This window comes from Conger conger, chromosome 8 (genome assembly GCF_963514075.1).
Source record: "Conger conger chromosome 8, fConCon1.1, whole genome shotgun sequence".
NCBI lineage: Eukaryota > Metazoa > Chordata > Actinopteri > Anguilliformes > Congridae > Conger > Conger conger.
This window is the reverse complement of record NC_083767.1, coordinates 9,804,819-9,828,521: the sequence shown is the minus strand read 5'-3', so window position 1 is coordinate 9,828,521 and position 23,703 is coordinate 9,804,819. Positions and strand designations below refer to the sequence as shown.

General features: G+C 40.8%; 4 protein-coding genes across 6 annotated transcripts; all 4 read right to left on the bottom strand.

The window, feature by feature from the left end:
- Positions 1 to 854: 854 nt before the first annotated feature.
- Positions 855 to 6,958, bottom strand: LOC133134622 (caspase-3-like). The gene is made up of 7 exons (XM_061250851.1): positions 6,769 to 6,958; positions 5,727 to 5,805; positions 5,225 to 5,367; positions 2,908 to 3,036; positions 2,052 to 2,230; positions 1,818 to 1,953; positions 855 to 1,583 (listed from the first exon to the last, which is right to left on the bottom strand). The coding sequence occupies exons 2-7, from the start codon at positions 5,798 to 5,800 to the stop codon at positions 1,378 to 1,380; spliced, it is 867 nt and encodes a 288-aa protein (XP_061106835.1). The 5' UTR covers positions 5,801 to 5,805; positions 6,769 to 6,958; the 3' UTR covers positions 855 to 1,377.
- A 1,612-nt stretch (positions 6,959 to 8,570) lies between these two features.
- On the bottom strand, positions 8,571 to 9,723 carry LOC133135125 (caspase-7-like). The gene is made up of 4 exons (XM_061251906.1): positions 9,615 to 9,723; positions 9,186 to 9,361; positions 8,769 to 8,863; positions 8,571 to 8,610 (listed from the first exon to the last, which is right to left on the bottom strand). Exons 1-4 carry the CDS (start codon positions 9,721 to 9,723, stop codon positions 8,571 to 8,573), a joined length of 420 nt encoding a protein of 139 aa, XP_061107890.1.
- Positions 9,724 to 11,496: 1,773 nt separating this feature from the next.
- LOC133135203 (caspase-3-like) lies at positions 11,497 to 15,978 on the bottom strand. Of its 3 annotated transcripts, none has more exons than XM_061252041.1 (8): positions 15,736 to 15,978; positions 14,780 to 14,858; positions 14,294 to 14,436; positions 13,906 to 14,003; positions 13,522 to 13,645; positions 12,666 to 12,844; positions 12,432 to 12,567; positions 11,497 to 12,197 (listed from the first exon to the last, which is right to left on the bottom strand). In XM_061252041.1, exons 2-8 carry the CDS (start codon positions 14,851 to 14,853, stop codon positions 11,992 to 11,994), a joined length of 960 nt encoding a protein of 319 aa, XP_061108025.1. In that variant the 5' UTR covers positions 14,854 to 14,858; positions 15,736 to 15,978; the 3' UTR covers positions 11,497 to 11,991. The 3 variants fall into 3 exon arrangements, with proteins under 3 accessions (XP_061108025.1, XP_061108023.1, XP_061108026.1); XM_061252039.1 differs by having other exon boundaries at positions 13,522 to 13,650; positions 13,911 to 14,003; XM_061252042.1 differs by lacking the exon at positions 13,906 to 14,003 and having other exon boundaries at positions 13,522 to 13,650.
- A 4,043-nt stretch (positions 15,979 to 20,021) lies between these two features.
- On the bottom strand, positions 20,022 to 23,575 carry LOC133135205 (caspase-3-like). The gene is made up of 6 exons (XM_061252044.1): positions 22,781 to 23,575; positions 21,928 to 22,016; positions 21,531 to 21,659; positions 21,106 to 21,281; positions 20,650 to 20,779; positions 20,022 to 20,530 (listed from the first exon to the last, which is right to left on the bottom strand). The coding sequence occupies exons 1-6, from the start codon at positions 22,813 to 22,815 to the stop codon at positions 20,304 to 20,306; spliced, it is 786 nt and encodes a 261-aa protein (XP_061108028.1). The 5' UTR covers positions 22,816 to 23,575; the 3' UTR covers positions 20,022 to 20,303.
- Positions 23,576 to 23,703: the final 128 nt, after the last annotated feature.

Below are 23,703 nucleotides of genomic sequence, written 5' to 3'. Positions count from 1 at the left end.
CTACCTGTAAAACAAAGATAAGGATCAGGGCCTATTTGATCACCTGATTTATTTTTTATTTATAAATGGTAATAGCGCAACATGCAAATGTAAGAATAAACTTCTAAGCAAACCAAACAAAATTAGTGAAGTTATCCTACTACACAAGTAAATAACATAGGTAAAGACAACAGTTTACAGGGACGTAGGGAGGGACAGGGAGAGGTACAGCTTGAAGAGGCGCATCTTCAGTCTGCGCTTGAAGATGGCATGGTGATTTGGCTGTTCTGACCTCCACGGGGAGTTTGTTCCACCACTGTGGAGCCAGAACAGACAGTAGTCGTGAGCGGGAGGCTGAAGTTCGGAGAGGGGGAGGCGCCAAGCAGCCTGTGGAGGCCAAATGTAGAGGTCTGGCAGGCGTGTAGGGTTTGATGATCTTCTGGAGGTAAGTTGGGGCTGACCCCTTAACAGCTTGGAAGGCTAGCACCAATGTTTTGAATTTGATGCGACCAGCAGCCAGTAGAGGGAAGTAAGCAGGTGGGTGACATACATTTGTTTTCTGATATAAAAAAAAATCCTGGTAACAGCATATTTACAGGCCTGGACAAATGGTTTTAGAATTATAGAAGAGTGAGGTGAAGCCATTCATTTAATGATCACGTGATGTCCCAGAAGTAGCATGTGATGTATCAGAAAAAAGGAACTGATTTTTCAATATGAAAAGAAATGTAACTTTAACCTTATTTGCTTATGGCAAATTGCCCATAGATAGTCAGAAAGAAAGGTTTGAGGAGTAATTGAAACGGTAACTGTGAATGTGTTCTTGGTTTCTTTCATTTTCAGCATTCTGATGTAAAACAGATAAGACACACCAATTTTCTCCATAAGTATCTTTATTGCCAATTTGCACTTTGTGAGGATATTTGCAACAGCAGTTGACATTGACAGCAAGTATGATGGCAGGTCTGTACTCCTGTGAGGGTCAAATATTTTCATATCACAGCACTATTCATAATCCAGCACAGGCTTTCAGCTACGCTACGTGAATGCTCTTGTGTTTCCCCTACATTGTCAGATGAAGTGTAGACAAGTGTAAACAACCAAAATAATGACACCACAGCATATAGCTTTAATCTACATTATATAAAAGCTGAAAGTCTCTTAGCAAGCTGCTAAAGGCACTAAGTTAAAATCTATATATTTTCTGAATGTATTTGTATTGCTGTCTCTCCTGGAAGTATTATTGGATGATTCTAGAGAATCCGAGATCGCTACAAACACATAATTAATAAACCAATAATTAAAACACAAGTAAACCCAAATACATGCCTCCTTATAGATCTTACATTACATAATAAAGAATCACAGACTTGTTTTACAGTATCTATTAAGAGAGCATTATTTAGGGAAGTACAGCTCTTTGGTCAGCATAGACACAATGCACGGCATCTGCTTTGTGGTCGACTGAAAGCTCAGTGCCACCATGTTGTTAACACGGGTCATGAGCTGCATTAGTTCCAGCTGTTTCCCAAACTCATCCAGAATGGAACACAGGGACTTAATGAACCAGGTGTCATCTTGTTTGTCCCTCATGGCAACATACCCTGGGATATAGAAGCAGCAGAAATCAAATACAGAACAGTGAAAAACAAATTAAATGATAAATGAAATTTGGGAAATTGTTGGACTGCAGCTTGTAAAAGGCAATATAGGACTAATTCACAGGTTGACCAGGATTCAAATAAGCAGACATTACAAGATAGTAACTCAAATGACCAGAAATGAATGGAGGTAAATTCCTACTTCCAATATTTTTTGGCTTCAATGGTGAGGGTTACCTGGAGCAGTGGAGTAGCCATACAGGAAGTCCGCCTCTACAGGGATCCTGGGGGTTGATTCCTCAGCTTCGATAGCTTCGGTATCTCCAAGGCTCATTCCTACCATTCCGTCATCATCTTCTTCACTACGACATGCCTGCCTCACACACAGGGAGCAGCCCATTGTGATTCCCACACACTGGGAGGAAACTTTCATGGGAAAATTTAAACAGGGAGCCGGTTGCATGACGGTACCTGGATGAAGAACAGTTTGGGTTTGCCCACCAGGGTAGCACAGTGGTCTCCTCTGAAGAGGCTGGTCAGTTTGCTGAGCTCCACCTCACGATCAGTCCCATAGATTATCCCGCTCTCCTCCCCGTGACTCAGGATCACGCACACAAAGGAAGCCATCTTGCTGTGATCCTCCTTAGAGACTGAGTAGAATGCGCAGTGTTAGTGGCATCAATCTCTCACAACTACACTGCAAAACCCCCAAAAAACCTCCAAGCAACATCCTTTCACACAGCATATGACCTCATAGACAAGAGATTGGAGACAGGACTCCATATTTTGCCAAAACCTCTAGAACAAAGTAATCATTGTTTCGCAACACACAATGTAATGTATAAAAAAAATGTGTGTGTGAGCTGCAAAGACCCAAAAAAAGGAAAAAAACATAGGTGAAATTCAGAGGGGGAAATGCAGATTCAGAAAGGAAAAGTCCTCCCCAGTATTGTGTTCCAATCGCCTAAACCCAATCACCCAAATCACCTGGATTTGCTCATTTTAGCACACTTCTACAGCCAGGAGCTAGAATGAATCTGATCTCTGGTCTTTCCACCACCTTTTATAACACACAGTCAATACACAATGTGATCCAAAGCTTTTTATTCACATTTCTGTCACTCCAAGGTCATGGCATGAAAACAATATCACACATTACAGAAAACATGAAACATTTACTGTATATAAATTTAAGTGGACCAAAATTGGAAAAGAAAACTGTACCAAGTATGATGTAAGTTGAATTCTGCCAGTATGCAGTGCATCGCTATGGGAACATTCTGAAAAAGAGCATAAACTAAGAAAGTGAAGGTCGATCACAACTTGCCTTTAGTCAGCTCCTTCACCATCTTCGCTACTTTCAGGTCTTTGAAAATCTTAACGTCATAACCCAGCCCTCTGAACGTTTTCTCCACTCGGTCAGCATCTACATCTATGCCATGGCGAGTTTTCTGTCCTTTTAAGAAAAAACAGAGTTATGTTATGCTCACACCATCCTGACACTTTTGAAAAACAATGGGAACAATAATCTGACTGGTGTCCTGTTTACATCCATCATGCCCAATACATGATTAGCCTGCCATTCCCCTTGACCAGGGGTCGGCAACCCTGGTCCTGGAGAGCCGCAGGGTGTGCTGGCTTTCGTTGTTACTTGGCATTAATTGATCAATGAAAGCCGTTGATTACACAGTTAACTCACCTCACCTGGTTTCTTGGGTCTGAATTGGTTGCTTATTTTACATTTACATTTACATTTACATTTTATTCATTTGGCAGACGCTTTTAATCCAAAGCGATTTACAAGTGCATAGGTTCTACCACAAGTCAAAGCATCACATCCAGAACTAGAAAAATACACCTGGACTGCTGTTCTGAACATATAGTCGTCATATAAGTGCAATTTTTTTTTTTTTTTTTTTTTTTTGGGGGGGGGGGGGGGTTAGACAGGGATAGGGGTATCAGAAGGGGGGGGCGGGGTAAATCAGGAGGGGGGACTAAGGTAGAGTTTGAACAGGTGTGTTTTGAGTCTGCGTCAAAATAGGGGGAGGGATTCTGCTGTCCTGACAGTGGTAGGCAAGTCATTCCACCACTGAGGAACCAGAACGGAAAACAGGCGTGAACGTGCAGCTCGACCGCCAGGTGCCCGTAGAGAGGGAATCGTAAGGCGACCAGAGCTGGCAGACCGGAGTGGTCTAGCTGGGGAGTAGGGAGTGATCAGGGATTGTATGTAATGTCGGGCAGTCCCCTTAGCAGCCTGAAATGCCAACACTAGGGCCTTGAATCGGATGCGTGCGGCAATAGGAAGCCAGTGGAGGCCAATGAGAAGCGGGGTGACATGAGCCGACCTGGGCTGACTGGTGATCAAGCGGGCTGCAGCATTCTGGACCAGCTGGAGGGGCTTGATGGCGCACGCTGGGAGACCGGCTAGGAGGGAGTTGCAGTAATCCAGGCGGGAAATGACGAGCGCCTGGACTAGGAGCTGGGTGGCTTTCTCCGTCAGGAGATGACGGATGTGGCGTATATTAAACAGAAAGAACCTGCAGGTTCTGGCAGTGGAGGATACTTGTGGAGCCAGGGAGAGGCAGTTATCAAGAGTCACCCCAAGATTCTTTGCCGTACGGGAGGAGGAAACTACAAAGTCCTCCACAGTCAGTGAGAGGTCGATTGACGGAGAGGACTTAGCAGGGATGTAGAGAAGCTCAGTTTTGGCAAGGTTGAGCTTCAGGTGATGGGAAGTCATCCATGCAGAGATATCAGCCAAGCAGGCAGAGATCTGTGTGGTGATTTGGGTGTCAGGGGGGAAGGAAATGAAGAGTTGGGTGTCATCAGCGTAGGAGTGATAAGAGAAGCCGTGGGAAGAGAAAACAGAACCAAGAGACATGGTGTATAGCGAGAAGAGGAGAGGCCCAAGAACCGAGCCCTGCGGGACTCCAGTTCGTAGGGGTTGAGGGTCGGAGAGTGCGCCCCTCCAAGTCACCTGGTAGGAGCGACCAGAGAGGTAGGAGGAAAACCAAGCGAGTGCAGAACCTGTGACACCCATCCCAGACAGCGATGAGAGCAGAATCTCATGGTTGACTGTATCGAAGGTGGCCGACAGGTCGAGGAAGATGAGGACAGAGGAGAGGGATTTTGCTTTAGCAGAGTGGAGTGCCTCAGTGACCGCGAGCAGGGCGGTTTCAGTGGAGTGGCCACTCTTGAAGCCAGACTGGTTGGGGTCATGGAGATTGTTGTGGAGAAGATAAGTGGACAGTTGGGAGCAGACCGCCCGTTCCAGGGTTTTAGCGAGAAAGGGAAGAAGGTGGAGACAAAAGCCAGCACACCCTGCGGCTCTCCCCTTGACCAAGGCCCTGGCTTCTGAAATAGAATTGGTCGTCAGGTGCTTCACTGTGGCTGTCCAGTGCTCGTAACTAACCAGGAATTTAATCAAATACAGAGGATACATTACCCCATGGGATTCAATAAACTATATTTTATCTTATCTTAAGAAGTACCTTTAAAGTGACTAATAATTTGCCCAAGGGGAAGTATGTTTAATGCAAACAGAATAGAATCCAATATAGAACCATGGGGCACACCCAACAGCGGTACTGCAGATGCATTGCAGGCACATACATATGGTATATGCACAGACCCATTAATGTTACCATGAAAGTTTTCGTTGTTGATGATGACACACTGGCCAATGCTGGTGTACTTGTCAGTCATGTTGTATCTGTACTTGTCAGGATCAGAGTCACCAGTCACCTGTGATGGTGCTACATGTGAGGAGGGGGAGGGCCCCTCTGCCCTGGAGGAGAAAGGAGGAAGGCTGTCTTGTTAGTCCTTTATGTAAATATATGTCTTTAAATATGTATTTAAAGCATTTTATTCAGGTTTACTATGCTAGAATGTAGCATGCCACTCAACAAAGAGACAGAACCATTATTAACCATTATATTATCAATTACCTAAAAAAATAAAATAAAAAAAAAATCATCTTGACCAAGTGCAAGTGTAGCAAAATTTTATATTTTTGTAGACTGTTTGCAGTACACATGGCAGTTGCATCAGTGGAATACATGTTCTATGCATAGCATATGTCTGCTTATATTCACAGGTATATCAGTGTAGTGCCCTGTAACGTTACATTTAACACCACAATCTCACATGAGGCCAGAATCCAGCTGGGTGTCCACACAGTCTCCTTGCGCAGTCTCATTTCCTTTTTCAGTTGCAGACATGGTATCTGGAACCAAACAAGTAAACTCAAATAGTCATTTACCATTTAGGCATTCATCCAGAGTGATTTATATATGTCCATAACTACATATGACTACCCAAGGTTTTAAGCAACAAAGAGCTGGTGACAAGTCATCAGGGTCACAAACACAGTCGTTAACAAATGACTTAGCATTGGTAGCACGTCAAGCACCATAATAGGAGCAATAGGGAATGGGTTTGAGGTCAGACAGTAGTTTTCAGTGCAGCAAACGTGTAGACAGTAGCATAATAAATGTAGCACAGTAAAGCCACAATTTCTGTTCAGTGTTGAGCATTAGATAAGCCACAATGGCATTCATACAGGTGTATTTCTGTCCTGTGGTGCATAATAGAGTGACTCAGCTGTCCTGATGTGCAATATAGAGCTTTGATTTTAATTCAGGCCATTCATTGAAAAAAAAAAGACAATAAGAAAAACTTGGAATGCCCCAATAGTCTTGGTGGTTGGCTATTGGTAGCAGGAGATGACTAAGCTTACCACTCATGTGATTTTGGGGATGATCTACAAAGGGGAAAACTAGCCTGGTTGATGAGTGAAATGAATTTGGATACGTATTTTTGATTCCAATTCATTTATAAAAAAATAAACAAATGATACCAACTAATTCAATACTCCTGTTCATTAACCTATGTTTAAAGTAAGGGCACCCAGAGGGAAAAAAGATGAACAGACTGAAAGAGTAATACATACAGTAGGACTACAGGCCAGTTCAGATCAAGATGACAATTTTATTAACATTCCGGCCCGTTCTATGGCCCAGTACAGCAAAACATTTCAAAATAACAGTCAAACTCTACAGTCAATTTGATGTATGATGTAGCCTATTAATCACTTAACACCCTTTGTTCAGTGTCCCAATGTTCAAAACTATATGCAGTGTTACCCGAATATGCAAGGTGTGACAGAAAGAAATACTTGATAACTTACATGGATCTCCTCGACTTCACGATATGAACAAATCCAGATATGAAGTTATGGCAGCTACCTTCCTAGGTAACCTATATTCTTGTCCGACTTGATCAAGACCGGTGACAAATATCAGCTTATGTAGCTGTGGATGGGGAGACAATCTGTTTCGGTTTTATGTCAGCGTAAAGTTTCAATGACTGCCGCCAAATTCAGGCTGCGCAGATGTTTCACCTGGGAGGATCACTGGCTATAGGCTGACGGAATTATCATACCTGCAGCCGAGGAGTGCGGAGCATTGGCTTTCGTGAACAAATTATGACTGTTTACAAGGAAGTTGGCACTCCCTTTAGGACATCAATTATTAATGGTTACGTGGCATTAATGTAATGCAATGTAATTATTTGTTCCCTGAGGAACCGTCTCTGATACTTTCGTTTTTTGAGGAATTTATTTTTGAGGAATTAAACATTTTCCCGTATGGTAGCGGTATAATGTTTCGGAGCCTTACCTTGTTCGAAATGTACAAACGTCATCTCATAGGGTTGGCCTTCCTGTTATTTACTCGACTTTATTCCTCACTGTATTGCAATACAACGTTTACTACTCAGTTCTTTCAGGCTACTTTCATTCTTGACATAGGCCTATTCATTATTCTATTAATGGCATTACCCCCAAATTACTATATCGTTACTTTACTGCCCACAATTGTATTTCATATGTACTTTGTCCTGTTTATTTTCAACTAGAAGAACCACGTGTGTTTTTTGTTCTTCAGACATGACCTATTATTTTACGTTAGCATTGTCATTCACACAAATGGTCCCATTCACTGGTGCTAATATGTACTGCTGCTGTAAATGTTGTAACAGCGGTTTATGTACAATAAAATAATAATAATAATAATAATAATAATAATAATAATAATAATAATAGTAATACATTGATGCAGATCGAAAATGTTTTTATTATTGTTTGTATGCGTCCCTGAATTATAATTCAATATTTACAGGAAAACCCCAAATGTAAGACTTGATACATGACAATAGCTTTGTCATGATGTTTCCTGTTTACAAATCTACCCTCTTTTAATGTTCATTTCCGAAAATTCTTAAGGGAAAGAAAAGTTAAGAATTCACATGTAAAGCACACTTGATCAGTGGTCTAAAAAAATGTCATTTATGTGCACGACCTTTATCCAAATACCTAGAAAACTATTCTTCATACGTTTTATTTACACTTTAACAACCCCAACACTTTCGCAGTTTAACGAATTGTACTTGAATTCCACAGATCTGCCGTCACCATTTTATGACATAAAATGCACGTCAAAGTTTGTCCTATTAACGTGCAGCCAGCATTACCACTGGCCAGGATTGCTTTTGGAAAGTTTTTTTGGTAAGACCGGTAAACACCCGGTTCCGGTGGTGAAAAGTCCACTATCTCAGGTTCGTGATTTAGGTGAGCTCTTGGATCCTAGAATGAATAAGTAACTAATGTTAAAGAGGAAGATACAGACTTATTATTTGAAATCTTTTATTATCAAGTTCTTGAGGAAGGGTCAGTGAACAGAGAAAGTCTTCTTCCTACGCTCAGTGAATGTCTTCCACTAATGGTACAATACATTACTTCTTTATAGACTTGACACAAAAAAGGTTTTGCACACATAATAGAGAACTAAAAACTAAAAGCTGTGTGCTACCCCCTATCATTGCTAAGGCCATTATGACCATTGCTTTGATGAGTGGCTGTGTGTGGATTTTTGATTATCTGTTAAATTACTTGCATTGTGGGGTTCATTATTATATAGTATTTACTAAACTTTATTTAACCAGGAATTTCCCATTGAGAACAAAATCTCTTCTGCAAGGGGGACCTGGCATAGGGCTACAACACAGAGTTACAAAACAAGACAGTTGACAATCACGTGACAAACATCAAATAGGAAATAAGACAGCGGAATAACAATAATTTCTTTCTAATTTCAATATCAGTTATCATTTTTATCATTGTTATTGTACCTGTCAGACTTTATTAATTTGGCAACAAACGTGTGGGTAACCGAGTCCGTCTCAACGGTTTCAACACCCGGATCGTACTCGCGCCCCCTGCAAGCCTGCACAGACCACAGGCGGTTGGGCTAACTGCTTGGATTGTTGCACTTGTGGCATGAAGAATGCCTTCCTGGTTTTGCGTTAACAGTGTTCCCAAGACTAGAGCATGCCAAGAAAGGAGCTCAACAGAACTCTCATAAGTCAGTTACGTTCAGAGTCTACTTAACTTAGATGAGTTTGAACAGGCATTGTATAGATAGGTGGGGGTGGGGTGGTTAGCAAGGGCCCTGACTGGATAAATATTAGAAAATCTGATTTTCTGGGGTTGCACCCGTCAGAAATCTTGGTGTGTTTTCTGTAAAGGCGAGAGCGGCCATTCTGTACCTGGATGAAGAACAGTTTGGGTTTCCCCTCCAAGCTTGGGCATCTCTTTGCAGAGAGGACAGAGGTCAAGCTTCGCAGAGGAACCTGTCTGTCCGTTCCCCAAAGGGTCCCATTTTCCCCGTGGCTGAGCAGCATGCAAACGAAGCAGGCCATGTCGGTGTGGTCTTCCTCAGACACTGGGAGCCAGGGAACAGCAAGGCAGTGACAGATGTGTTACAACAACGCCTCGTGAATAATCATTATAATAACCATTTTTGGATACTTCATGTCTAGTTAAGGACATTTTGCATTGCGTTTGACAGTCTACTTTGTAACACATACATTGTATATTTGTAACAGAAAAGCAGTAACACAAAAATGTTTTTGAGAGTGCAACTGTCATCAACAGTAGACATAAAACATTTTCAAAGAATAGTGGATAAAGTTCACCTCTCTGGAGGGCCTTCAGCATGTCATCAGCGGACAGGTCATTCTCCACCTGCACAGTAAACTTGAGGGACTTAAAGGTCCTCTGCCCTAGCATCCTGTCCACCTCCATGCCTTTCCGCTGAGAAATGACTTCACGGATGAGAGAAAGGAAGTGACTTTTACGGAGTATGCATCAAAATAATATTACATTAACATGCTATTTAAAATGCTAAAATACACACAATTAGTGTTCATTTACATTATGCATATAGTACCTATACAAAACCATCCATCCATCCATCCATTATCTGAACCCGCTTATCCTGATCAGGGTCGCAGGGGGGCTGGAGCCTATCCCAGCATACATTGGGCGAAAGGCAGGAATACACCCTGGACAGGTCGCCAGTCTATCGCAGGGCACACACACCATTCACTCACACACTCATACCTACGGGCGATTTAGACTCTCCAATCAGCCTAATGTGCATGTCTTTGGACTGTGGGAGGAAACCGGAGTACCCAGAGGAAACCCACGCAGACACGGGGAGAACATGCAAACTCCGCACAGAGAGGCCCCGGCCGACGGGGATTCGAACCCAGGACCTCCTTGCTGTGAGGCGGCAGTACTACCCACTGCACCATCCGTGCCGCCCACCTATACAAAACCTGTAATAAAAATGTGTGTGCATTTACAATCAGAATCAAACTGTCATATTCATACTCTACTACGCAAACAGCTGTGTTTGTGTGCCCACTTTAGAAATACACAATGATCTTGATAACACTCACCATCAAAGTTTTCATTGTTGATGATGAGGCATTTACCCACATGATTATAACCCTTGCTGTACTGGGAAAGGCTGGGATTTTCTTCAAAGCTGCCAAATAATTTAATATAACCTTCACATACCTACACAGCATACAATTTACACCTATAGTATTCTACTATCTGTTGTCTGGGTATATTGTAGCACTCATGAAATGACTTTAAAAAAAGATTTGTATGCATTTACTGTCAGAATCAAACTCATATTCATACACTACTACACAAACAGCTGTGTCGAATAAAAAATGCCATTTTATAAATAATATTACTTTGATAAAAATTAGGCATTTACCAACATAATTATAACCCCTGCTGCACAGGAAAATGCTGGAAATAATTTAATATAAGCAGCACCTACACAGAAGACATGTATAAGACAGGATTGTTCTTATTACATTTATGGCATTTGGCTGATGCTCTTATCCAGAGGGACAAACAACAAAGTGCAAAGTGCATACCCATAACCAGAGATAAGTGTCCTGAAAGAGCCTAGAGGGAAGTACAATTTCAACTGCTACCTGTAAAACAAAGATAAGGACTAGGGCCAAACAGCTTGTGGAGGCCGAATGAAGAGGTCTGGCAGGCGTGTAGGGTTTGATGATCTTCTGGAGGTAAGCTGGGGCTGACCCCTTAATAGCTTAGAAGGCTAGCACCAATGTTTTGAATTTGATGCGACCAGCAGCCAGTGGAGGGAAGTAAGCAGGCGGGTGACATACATTTGTTTTCTGATATTAAAAAAATCCTGGTAACAGCATATTTACAGGCCTGGACAAATGGTTTTAGAATTATGGAAGAGCCAACAGGTGAGGTGAAGCTATTCATTTAATGATCACATGATGTCCCAGAAGTAGCATGTGATGTATCAGAAAAAAGGAACTGATTTTTCAATATGAAAAGAAATGTAAACTTTAACCTTATTTTCTTATGGCAAATTGCCTATAGATAGTCAGAAAGAAAAGTTTGAGGAGTAATTGAAACGGTAACTGTGAATGGGTTCTTGGTTTCTTTCATTTTCAGCATTCTGATGTAAAACAGATAAGACACACCAATTTTCTCCATAAGTATCTTTATTGCCAATTTGCTCTTTGTGAGGATATTTGCAACAGCAGTTGACATTGACAGCAAGTATGATGGCAGGTCTGTACTCCTGTGAGGGTCAAATATTTTCATATCACAGTACTATTCATAATCCATCACAGGCTTTCAGCTACCCCACGTGAATGCTCTCGTGTTTCTCCTACATTGTCAGATGAAGTGTAGACAAGTGTAAACAACCAAAATAATGACACCACAGCATATAGCTTTAATCTACATTATATAAAAGCTGAAAGTCTCTTAGCAAGCTGCTAAAGGCACTAAGATAAAATCAATATATTTTATGAATGTATTTGTATTGCTGTCTCTCCTGGAAGTATTATTGGATGATTCTAGAGAATCCGAGATCGCTACAAACACATAATTAATAAACCAATAATTAAAACACAAGTAAACCCAAATACATGCCTCCTTATAGATCTTACATTACATAATAAAGAATCACAGACTTGTTTTACAGTATCTATTAAGAGAGCATTATTTAGGGAAGTACAGCTCTTTGGTCAGCATAGACACAATGCACGGCATCTGCTTTGTGGTCGACTGAAAGCTCAGTGCCACCATGTTGTTAACACGGGTCATGAGCTGCATTAGTTCCAGCTGTTTCCCAAACTCATCCAGAATGGAACACAGGGACTTAATGAACCAGGTGTCATCTTGTTTGTCCCTCATGGCAACATACCCTGGGATATAGAAGCAGCAGAAATCAAATACAGAACAGTGAAAAGCAAATTAAATGATGAATGAAATTTGGGAAATTGTTGGACTGCAGCTTGTAAAAGGCAATATAGGACTAATTCACAGGTTGACCAGGATTCAAATAAGCAGACATTACAAGATAGTAACTCAAATGACCAGAAATGAATGGAGTTAAATTCCTACTTCCAATATTTTTTGGCTTCAATGGTGAGGGTTACCTGGAGCAGTGGAGTAGCCATACAGGAAGTCCGCCTCTACAGGGATCCTGGGGGTTGATTCCTCAGCTTCGATAGCTTCGGTATCTCCAAGGCTCATTCCTACCATTCCGCCATCATCTTCTTCACTACGACATGCCTGCCTCACACACAGGGAGGAGCCCATTGTGATTCCCACACACTGGGAGGAAACTTTCATGGGAAAATTTAAACAGGGAGCCGGTTGCATGACGGTACCTGGATGAAGAACAGTTTGGGTTTGCCCACCAGGGTAGCACAGTGGTCTCCTCTGAAGAGGCTGGTCAGTTCACTGAGCTCCACCTCACGATCAGTCCCATAGATTATCCCGTTCTCCTCCCCGTGACTCAGGATCACGCACACAAAGGAAGCCATCTTGCTGTGATCCTCCTTAGAGACTGAGTAGAATGCGCAGTGTTACTGGCATCAATCTCTCACAACTACACTGCAAAACCCCCAAAAAACCTCCAAGCAACATCCTTTCACACAGCATGTGACCTCATAGACAAGAGATTGGCGACAGGACTTTTTTGCCAAAACCTCTAGAACAAAGTAATCATTGTTTCACAACACACAATATAATGTATTTAAAAAAATGTGTGTGTGAACTGCAAAGAAAGACCCAAAAAAAGGAAAAAACATAGGTGAAATTCAGAGGGGGAAATGCAGATTCAGAAAGGAAAAGTCCTCCCCAGTATTGTGTTCCAATCACCTAAACCCAATCACCCAAATCACCTGGATTTGCTCATTTTAGCACACTTCTGCAGCCAGGAGCTAGAATGAATCTGATCTCTGGTCTTTCCACCACCTTTTATAACACACAGTCAATACACAATGTGATCCAAAGCTTTTTATTCACATTTCTGTCACTCCAAGGTCATGGCATGAAAACAATATCACACATTACAGAAAACATGAAACATTTACTGTATATAAATTTAAGTGGACCAAAATTGGAAAAGAAAACTGTGCCAAGTATGATGTAAGTTGAATTCTGCCAGTATGCAGTGCATCGCTATGGGAACATTCTGAAAAAGAGCATAAACTAAGAAAGTGAAGGTTGATCACAACTTGCCTTTAGTCAGCTCCTTCACTATCTTCGCTACTTTCAAGTCTTTGAAAATCTTAACGTCATAACCCAGCCCTCTGAACGTTTTCTCCACTCGGTCAGCATCTACATCTGTGCCATGGCGAGTTTTCTGTCCTTTGAAGAAAAAACAGAGTTATGTTATGTTATATGTAATGCTCACACCATCCTGACACTTTTGAAAAACAATGGGAACAATAATCTGACTGGTGTCCTGTTTACATCCATCATGCCCAATACATGATTAGCCTGCCATTCCCCTTGACCAGGGGTCGGCAACCCTGGTCCTGGAGAGCCGCAGGGTGTGCTGGCTTTCGTTGTTACTTGGCATTAATTGATCAATGAAAGCCGTTGATTACACAGTTAACTCACCTCACCTGGTTTCTTGGGTCTGAATCGGTTGCTTATTTTAAGGTGGAGACAAAAGCCAGCACACCCTGCGGCTCTCCCCTTGACCAAGGCCCTGGCTTCTGAAATAGAATTGGTCGTCAGGTGCTTCACTGTGGCTGTCCAGTGCTCGTAACTAACCAGGAATTTAATCAAATACAGAGGATACATTACCCCATGGGATTCAATAAAGTATATTTTATCTTATCTTAAGAAGTACCTTTAAAGTGACTAATAATTTGCCCAAGGGGAAGTATGTTTAATGCAAACAGAATAGAATCCAATATAGAACCATGGGGCACACCCAACAGCGGTACTGCAGATGCATTGCAGGCACATACATATGGTATATGCACAGACCCATTAATGTTACCATGAAAGTTTTCGTTGTTGATGATGACACACCGGCCGATGCTGGTGTACTTGTCAGTCATGTTGTATCTGTACTTGTCAGGATCAGAGTCACCAGTCACCTGTGATGGTGCTACCTGTGAGGAGGGGGAGGGCCCCTCTGCCCTGGAGGAGAAAGGAGGAAGGCTGTCTTGTTAGTCCTTTATGTAAATATATATCTTTAAATATGTATTTAAAGCATTTTATTCAGGTTTACTATGCTAGAATGTAGCATGCCACTCAACAAAGAGACAGAACCAGTATTAAGCATTATATTAAAAATTACCTAAAAGAAATCATCTTGCCAAGTGTAAGTGTAGCAAAATTTTATATTTTTGTAGACTGTTTGCAGTACACATGGCAGTTGCATCAGTGGAATACATTTTCTATGCATAGCATATGTCTGCTAATATTCACAGGTCTATCAGTGTAGTGACCTGTAACGTTACATTTAACACCACAATCTCACATGAGGCCAGAATCCAGCTGGGTGTCCACACAGTCTCCTTGCGCAGTCTCATTTCCTTTTTCAGTTGCAGACATGGTATCTGGAACCAAAATAGTAAACTCAAATAGTCATTTAGCATTTAGGCACTCATCCAGACTGATTTATATATGTCCATAACCACATATAACTACCCAAGGTTTTAAGCAACAAAGAGCTGGTGACAAGTCATCAGGGTCACAAACACAGTCGTTAACAAATGACTTAGCATTGGTAGCACGTAAACCTTCACATGAAGTCAAGCACCATAATAGGAGCAATAGGGAATGGGTTTGAGGTCAGACAGTAGTTTTCAGTGCAGCAAACGTGTAGACAGTAGCATAATAAATGTAGCACAGTAAAGCCACAATTTCTGTTCAGTGTTGAGCATTAGATAAGCCACAATGGCATTCATACAGGTGTATTCTGTGAAAAAAATAGTTTTGGTGGTTGGCTATTGGTAGCAGGAGATGTCTAAGCTCACCACTCATGTGATTTTGAGGATGATCTATAAAGGGAAAAACTAGCCCGGTTGATGAGTGAAATAAATCTAGATACCTATTTTTGATTCCAATTCATCTATAAAAAATAAACAAATGATACCAACTAATTCAATACTGCTCTTCATTAACCTATGTTTAACGTAAGGGCACCCAGAGGGGAGAAAGATGAACAGACTGAATGAGTAATACGTACAGTAGGTCTACAGGCCACTTCAGATCAAGATGACAATTTTATTAACATTCCTGCCGGTTCTATGGCCCAGTGTAGCAAAACATTTTTTTAAAATAACAGTAAAACTCTACAGTCAATTTGTTGAACATTATGATGTGGCCTATTAATCACTTAACACCCTTTGTTCAGTGTCCCAATGTTCAAAACTATATGCAGTGTTACCCGAAAATGCAAGGTGTGACATAAAGGAATGCCTGATAACTTACATGGATCTCCTCGACTTCACGATATGAACAAATCCAGATATGAAGTTTTGGCAGGTACCTTCCTAGGTAACCTATATTCTTGTCCGACTTGATCAAGACCGGTGACAAATATCAGCTTATGTAGCTGTGGATGGGGAGACAATCTGTTTCGGTTTTATGTCAGCGTAAAGTTTCAATGACTGCCGCCAAATTCAGGCTGCGCAGATTTTCACCTGGGAGGATCACTGGCTATAGCATGACGGAATTATCATACCTGCAGCCGAGGAGTGCGGAGCATTGGCTTTCGTGAGCAAATTATGACTGCTTACAAGGAAGTTGGCACTCCCTGTAGGACATTAATCATTAATGGATATTCACTTCGTTGTACGTCGCTCTGGATACGTGGCATTAATGTAATGCAATGTAATTATTTGTTCCCTGAGGAACCGTCTCTGATACTTTCGTTTTTTGAGGAATTTATTTTTGAGGAATTAAGCATTTTCCCGTATGGTAGCGGTAAAATGTTTCGGAGCCTTACTTTGTTCGAAATGTACAAACGTCATCTCATAGGGTTGGCCTTCCTGTTATTTACTCGAATTTATTCCTCACTGTATTGCAATACAACGTTTACTACTCAGTTCTTTCAGGCTACTTTCATTCTTGACATAGGCCTATTCATTATTCTATTAATGGCATTACCCCAAATTACTAGATCGTTACTTTACTGCCCACAATTGTATTTCATATGTACTTTGTACTGTTTATTTCATTTTCAACTACAAGAACTACGTGTGTTTTTTGTTCTTCAGACAATGACCTATTATTTTACGTTAGCATTGTCATTCACACAAATGGTCCCATTCACTGGTGCTAATATGTACTGCTGCTAATGTAAATGTTGTAACAGCGGTTTATGTACTATAAAAGAATAATAATAATAATAATAATAATAATAATAATAATAATAATAATACATTGATGCAGATCGAAAATGTTTTTATTATTGTTTGTATGCGTCCCTGAATTATAATGAAATATTTACAGGAAAACCCCAAATGTAAGACCTGATACATGACAATAGCTTTGTCATGATGTTTACTGTTTACAAATCTACCCTCTTTTAATGTTCATTTCCGAAAATTCTTAAGGGAAAGAAACGTTAAGAATTCACATGTAAAGCACACTTGATCAGTGGTCTAAAAAAATGTGATTTATGTGCACGACCTTTAACCAAATAACTAGAGTTATTCTTCATACGTTTTATTTACACTTTAACAACCCCAGCACTTTCGCAGTTTAACGAATTGTACTTGAATTCCACAGATCTGCCGTCACTATTTTATGACATAAAATGCACGTCAAAGTTTGTCCTATTAACGTGCAGCCAGCATTACCACTGGCCAGGATTGCTTTTGGAAAGTTTTTTTGGTAAGACCGGTAAACACCCGGTTCCGGTGGTGAAAAGTCCACTATCTCAGGTTCGTGATTTGGGTGAGCTCTTGGATCCTAGAATGAATAAGTAACTAATGTTAAAGAGGAAGATACAGACTTATTATTTGAAATCTTTTATTATCAAGTTCTTGAGGAAGGGTCAGTGAACAGAGAAAGTCTTCTTCCAACGCTCAGTGAATGTCTTCCACTAATGGTACAATACATTACTTCTTTATAGACTTGACACAAAAAAGGTTTTGCACACATAATAGACAACTAAAGACTAAAAGCTGTGTGCTACCCCCTATCATTGCTAAGGCCATTATGACCATTGCTTTGATGAGTGGCTGTGTGTGGATTTTTGATTATCTGTTAAATTACTTGCATTGTGGGGTTCATTGTGTGCTGCGCATTGCAATACAAAGCAGAGCTTTGTAGTGCAAAATTACACACCTTAATATTCTCAGCCATACTTCATAATTTTATTTATTTAATTTTCTTCCTTCAAAAGTTCGGCATGCTACTCCTCCCACAGCTTTGAGAAATCCCAGGCAAGATATATATCAAAACGACCGGAATAGATGGGAATCGATGGGAAAGACTTTCAATTCTGCGACATCTCGTTTTCTTACGAAATGCGAAAAACCGACGGATTTTTGCCCATAGGAATGAATGAGAATTCGTAAAAAAAAAATCTCACAAATTGATCAAACCCACCCCTCTTTGGAGCCACACCACTTCGTCATACTTTGTCGCAGAAACGTGATTAAAGGTTTAAACGTGTTGGTCTAAAGACTCTTTTTGATATCTTCTACGGTTTTTACAAAATCACAGTTTATGTTTTATGACATTTTTGAGATTTTCAGATTTTATAATGGGTGTGTATTGCGTGGCTTTAGAGTGCGGTGACATCACCCACTCTAGCATTCAGCCCTTCTAAATTTCATCAAAAATATTCAAGACATTCTCATCTTACTCCCACAGCTTCTACTCTACAACAACAATTTATACATCAAAATGTAGAGAAACTTGTCCTCTCTCATTCAATGTTACTTCCATTGAGATAGGACTCCCATTTTAATAAATCGCCCAAAAGTGCAGAGTGCCGGATCCAGCTCTCATTGACTCCAATGTTATCTGAAGCGTCAACTGCCGCGTAAAGTAGGCACAATATGGTGATTTATAAAATGTCACCGCTCCTGCATTTTAAATCCTACAGACACATCTCATAGATCGGAATCGCCATTGAAGTCTTGGGTCGCTCAAAATACAAAAATAAATTAGATCTGACTTATACTTTTGAAGATACATTTATTTGTTCGGCACCAGCGCCAGTTAGCTTCACCACTAGCATTCAGGCCGTAAGCAGTTAAACATTTACACAAAGTTGTACACACAAACTGCTACTCCTACCATGACATATTATATATCAAACTGTTCATATTTTCACCCTGTCACTCACATTCAAATATCTAAGAGATATGACGTATAGTTTTGGAAAGAGAAGCGTTTAAACCCGAGCATGTCAGAAAAAAAGTTAGTTCCTAGATCTCTAACAGACAGACTCTCACACACAGAACATGCACGAGCCCCTGGTTGCTTGGCAACCAGCACACTCAGCTCACTCAACCGCCCACCCTAGCTTCGACCACAACATAAATATGAAGTCTAAAACTGACACAAATAAGCACAATACATGTAGTATCACTCGTTTTAACCGCAGCCTTCACAGCCTGTGACCGGAATAGAACCGGAAGTAGCCGAAGCTAGCGCTAGCCTTGGCTAGCTTCCCATGTTATCTGAGTGGTAAACTGCAGAGTAAAATAAATAAAATATGGCGATTTTTAAACTGCCACAACTCCTGCATTCTAAATCCTACCAACACATCTCATAGATCGATCTCGCCACTGAAGTCTCGGTTCACTCAAAATGATTTTTTTTTTTAATGTGAGTTATAGTTTTCAAGATACAGCGATTTGTTTGACGTTAGCTTCGGTGCTAGCTTTCGTTAGCTTCGTTGCGCTAGCTTGCGTTAGCTTCGTCGCGCTAGTTAACATTAGCTTCGGCGCTAGCTAGCTTAACTAACCAACTGACGGTCTGACTAACTGATTAACTAAGTGACTGTTACTAACTGACTAACTAACTAGCTAGCTGACTGGCTAACTAGTTAGCTGACTGGCTAACTAACTAACTAGCTGACTGGCTAACTAGTTAGCTGACTGACTAACTAACTAGCTGACTGGCAAACTAGTTAGCTGGCTGACTGACTAACTAACTAACTAGCTGACTGGCTAACTAGTTAGCTGACTGGCTAACTAACTAGCTAGTTAGCTGACTGACTAACTAACTAGCTAGCTGACTGACTCCATCCTGTCCACATAATATGAAAATACCTAGGTTTTTAACTGTTTTATTTCTATGTCCATGTCTTAATGGTTGTGCTAACTGTAACAGGAGGGTGGGTGTGGTTGAGCAACCCATACTTAGCCAGACAACGCCACCTTGGGAATTGTACCTTTATACTGCCCAGACCACCCTAGCAACCACCCAGAACACCCTAGCAACCGCCCAGAACACCTTAGCAACTGCCCAGAACATGTGTATGGACCGGAACATGTGTATAGATGAGGATGTCTATGTTTGTGAGGACCAAATTTTGTTTTAGATCTGTGTGTGTGTGTGTGTGTGTGTGTGTGTGGCCTATGAACTTATCATAAGGGCAAATACACACACACACACACACACACACACACACACACGTGTATAGATGAGGTTCTCCATTTTTGTGAGGACCAAATTGTGGGTTACATCTGTGTTTGTGTGAGGGATGGGCACCAGCAGCAGCACACTTAAAATTTCCCTGGAATTTTTTCGAGTTATTATATAGTATTTACTAAACTTTATTTAACCAGGAATTTCCCATTGAGAACAAAATCTCTTCTGCAAGGGGGACCTGGCATAGGGCTACAACACAAAGTTACAAAACAAGACAGTTGTTGACGATCACGTGACAAACATCAAATAGGAAATAAGACAGCGGAATAACAATAATTTCTTTCTAATTTCAATATCAGTTATCATTTTTATCATTGTTATTGTACCTGTCAGACTTTATTAATTTGGCAACAAACGTGTGGGTAACCTTAGACACTTGAGTGTTAAGCAGTGAGGAAGACCTCTTTTGTAAGCATGGACACAATGCAGGGCATTTGCTTTTTTCTACTGGTTTGCCAGTTTAAGGTGTTTGACTCAAAGTCCAGTGCCACCCTGTGGTTTACCCTGGTCAGGATCTTTGTTATTTCCAGGTGTTTGTTCAGCTTCAGCATTTCACACAGATATCTGATGTAGGTCGAGCCAGCCATTTGGTTTCTCCAAGAAAAATATCCTGTAATATTAAAAATACAGCGAGAGTACATCAGTTATCTTCAGCAAAGTTTTTAAGTCTTTGTTACACATTCATCATTGTGAAAAAATGATAAGCGTAACATGGTGTAATATCTGCACCTGGAACTGTGGAGTAACTGCACAGGAAATCGCCCTCTGGAATCTCTGTCGTTTGTGCAGGCTGTTTTTCCTCCGCCGAGTCCGTCTCAACGGTTTCAACACCCGGATCGTACTCGCGCCCCCTGCAAGCCTGCACAGACCACAGGCGGTTGGGCTAACTGCTTGGATTGTTGCACTTGTGGCATGAAGAATGCCTTCCTGGTTTTGCGTTAACAGTGTTCCCAAGACTAGAGCATGCCAAGAAAGGAGCTCAACAGAACTCTCATAAGTCAGTTACGTTCAGAGTCTACTTAACTTAGATGAGTTTGAACAGGCATTGTATAGATAGGGGGGGGTGGGGTGGTTAGCAAGGGCCCTGACAGGAGAAATATTAGAAAATCAGATTTTCTGGGGTTGCACCCGTCAGTTTGAAATCCTGGTGTGTTTTCTGTATAGGCGAGAGCGGCCATTCTGTACCTGGATGAAGAACAGTTTGGGTTTCCCCTCCAAGCTTGGGCATCTCTTTGCAGAGAGGACAGAGGTCAAGCTTCGCAGAGGAACCTGTCTGTCCGTTCCCCAAAGGGTCCCATTTTCCCCGTGGCTGAGCAGCACGCAAACGAAGCAGGCCATGTCGGTGTGGTCTTCCTCAGACACTGGGAGCCAGGGAACAGCAAGGCAGTGACAGATGTGTTAAAACAACGCCTCGTGAATAATCATTATAATAACCATTTTTGGACACAACTTCATGTCTAGTTAAGGACATTTTGAGTTGCGTTTGACAGTCTACTTTGTAACACATACATTGTATATTTGTAACAGAAAAGCAGTAACACAAAAATGTTTTTGATAGTGCAACTGTCGTCAACAGTAGACATCATAAAAGAATAGTGGATAGAGTTCACCTCTCTGGAGGGCCTTCAGCATGTCATCAGCGGACAGGTCATTCTCCACCTGCACAGTGAACTTGAGGGACGTAAAGGTCCTCTGCAGTAGCATCCTGTCCACCTCCGTGCCTTTCCGCTGAGACATGACTTCACAGATGAGAGAAAGGAAGTGACTTTTAGAGTATGCATCAAAATAATATTACATTAACATGCTATTTAAAATGCTAAAATACACACAATTAATGTTCTTATGCCTATAGTACCTATACAAAACCTGTAATAAAAATGTGTGTGCATTTACAGTCAGAATCAAATTGTCATATTCATACTCTACTACGCAAACAGCTGTGTCCAAACTGAGGGTTTTGCTTGTGTGCCCACTTTAGAAATACACAATGATTTTGATAACACTCACCATCAAAGTTTTCATTGTTGATGATGAGGCATTTACCCACATGATTATAATCCCTGCTGTACTGGAAAAGGCTGGGATTTTCTTCAAAGCTGCCAAATAATGTAATATAAGCTTCACATACCTACACAGCATACAATTCACACCTTTTGAATTGTTCTTAAATATTTGCTTGTTTCCTGATATAAATATTCCTGATATCAGCATATTTCACAGGCCTGTAAAAAGGGTTTCAGAATTACGGAAGTAATGACCCCACAGGTCAGGTGAAACCATTCATTTAATGATCACATTGTGTCAAGTAGCATGTGATGTATCAGAAAAAAGGAACTGATTTTTCAATTTGACTGAGATTTTAAAAAATATAAACTTTGACCATATTTGCTAATGCCAAATTGCCATAACTATGCTCACATATTCACAGTTTGATAAAAATATTCCTAAGTGTGTCTACCAAAATATGTAATAAATTGTTGATTGGGTTAATTAGATAAGCTATGGATGCAACACTTGTGTCAACACTTCATTTGCACGTTGTAATTTATCCAAATATTCCATCATTGCAAAGCAAAATGTATGTTACATATTCATATATATATACTTATAATTCATAATAAATGATAGTATAATATAATACATAATTATAGTACACTGATTTATAATGATTTCCATTACAGAAAACTCATCCTATAGCATAAATAATTGGGTAATGAAGCTAAATAATTACTACAATATATTGTGACACATATCAGCGTACCTTAATCTTCTCACCATTAACAGTTACGTATATTTTACACTGAGAATGCTGGAGATTACCAGATATAACCAACACAACAGTCACACATAACATAGCTACCTTTTCCCTTCTGTGATCAGTGCTGCAGGATCCATAGTACTGTCTTTGTCTTTCACGGAGAAAAAGCTTTGGGAGTTACTGAAACAGTAACCGTGAATGGGTTCTTGATTTTTTCTTTCAGTTTCAACATAATGGCGTAAGAGAGATAGACACTCCCATTTTCTGCAGACGTATCTTTATTGTCCATTTGCACTTTGTGCAGATATTTGCAACAGTATTAAACATGAGCAGCAATTAGGATGGCACTCGATGTTTATGTACAAAATGTCTTGGGCTTGCATCTTCGTTTCGTAGAACAGCGCTACTCAACTCCACGTCCTGTATGTCTGCAGGCATTCGCTTCAGCCATGCCCGACACCACCTGATTTTACTCATTAGCTTATTATCTGAACCAAGCAGGTACAATTATTAGTGAAATTAAGTTGTGTAGCCCACTGTAGGAGCAAATAGGCCTGTCTGCATACACTGCGGACCGCAAGACGTGAGTGCAGTAGCACTAATGTAGAACAATACCTTGTATAATATAGTTTTTAAGCTTTTAAACGCAATATGTCATGGTGAAAGTAACAACTTTGGAGGCCAGCCTGCTTGTCATCGTTCACCAATCAGAAACAATCACATCAGCTGCCTTCTATATGTTAATGTTTTCGCTGTATGTCTGTATGATCACCTATAGTTTTAAAAGGGTTTACACATAAGATGACAAGTTATAGCCCGGAGTTATCCCAGGTTATCCCAGTTGTATCGCAGCCTCGCTTAACTCTCACTACGAAAACATTTTTCTCAAAAACATGGTTTGGTGGCACTAAAAATGAAACGGGGCACCCCCTTGATACCTGTAGAGTATAGAGATACCTTTGGTATCGTTAGTAAGCGTACATCCTCCTCTTTACCTTTTGGGATCAATACGACAGATTTTAAAA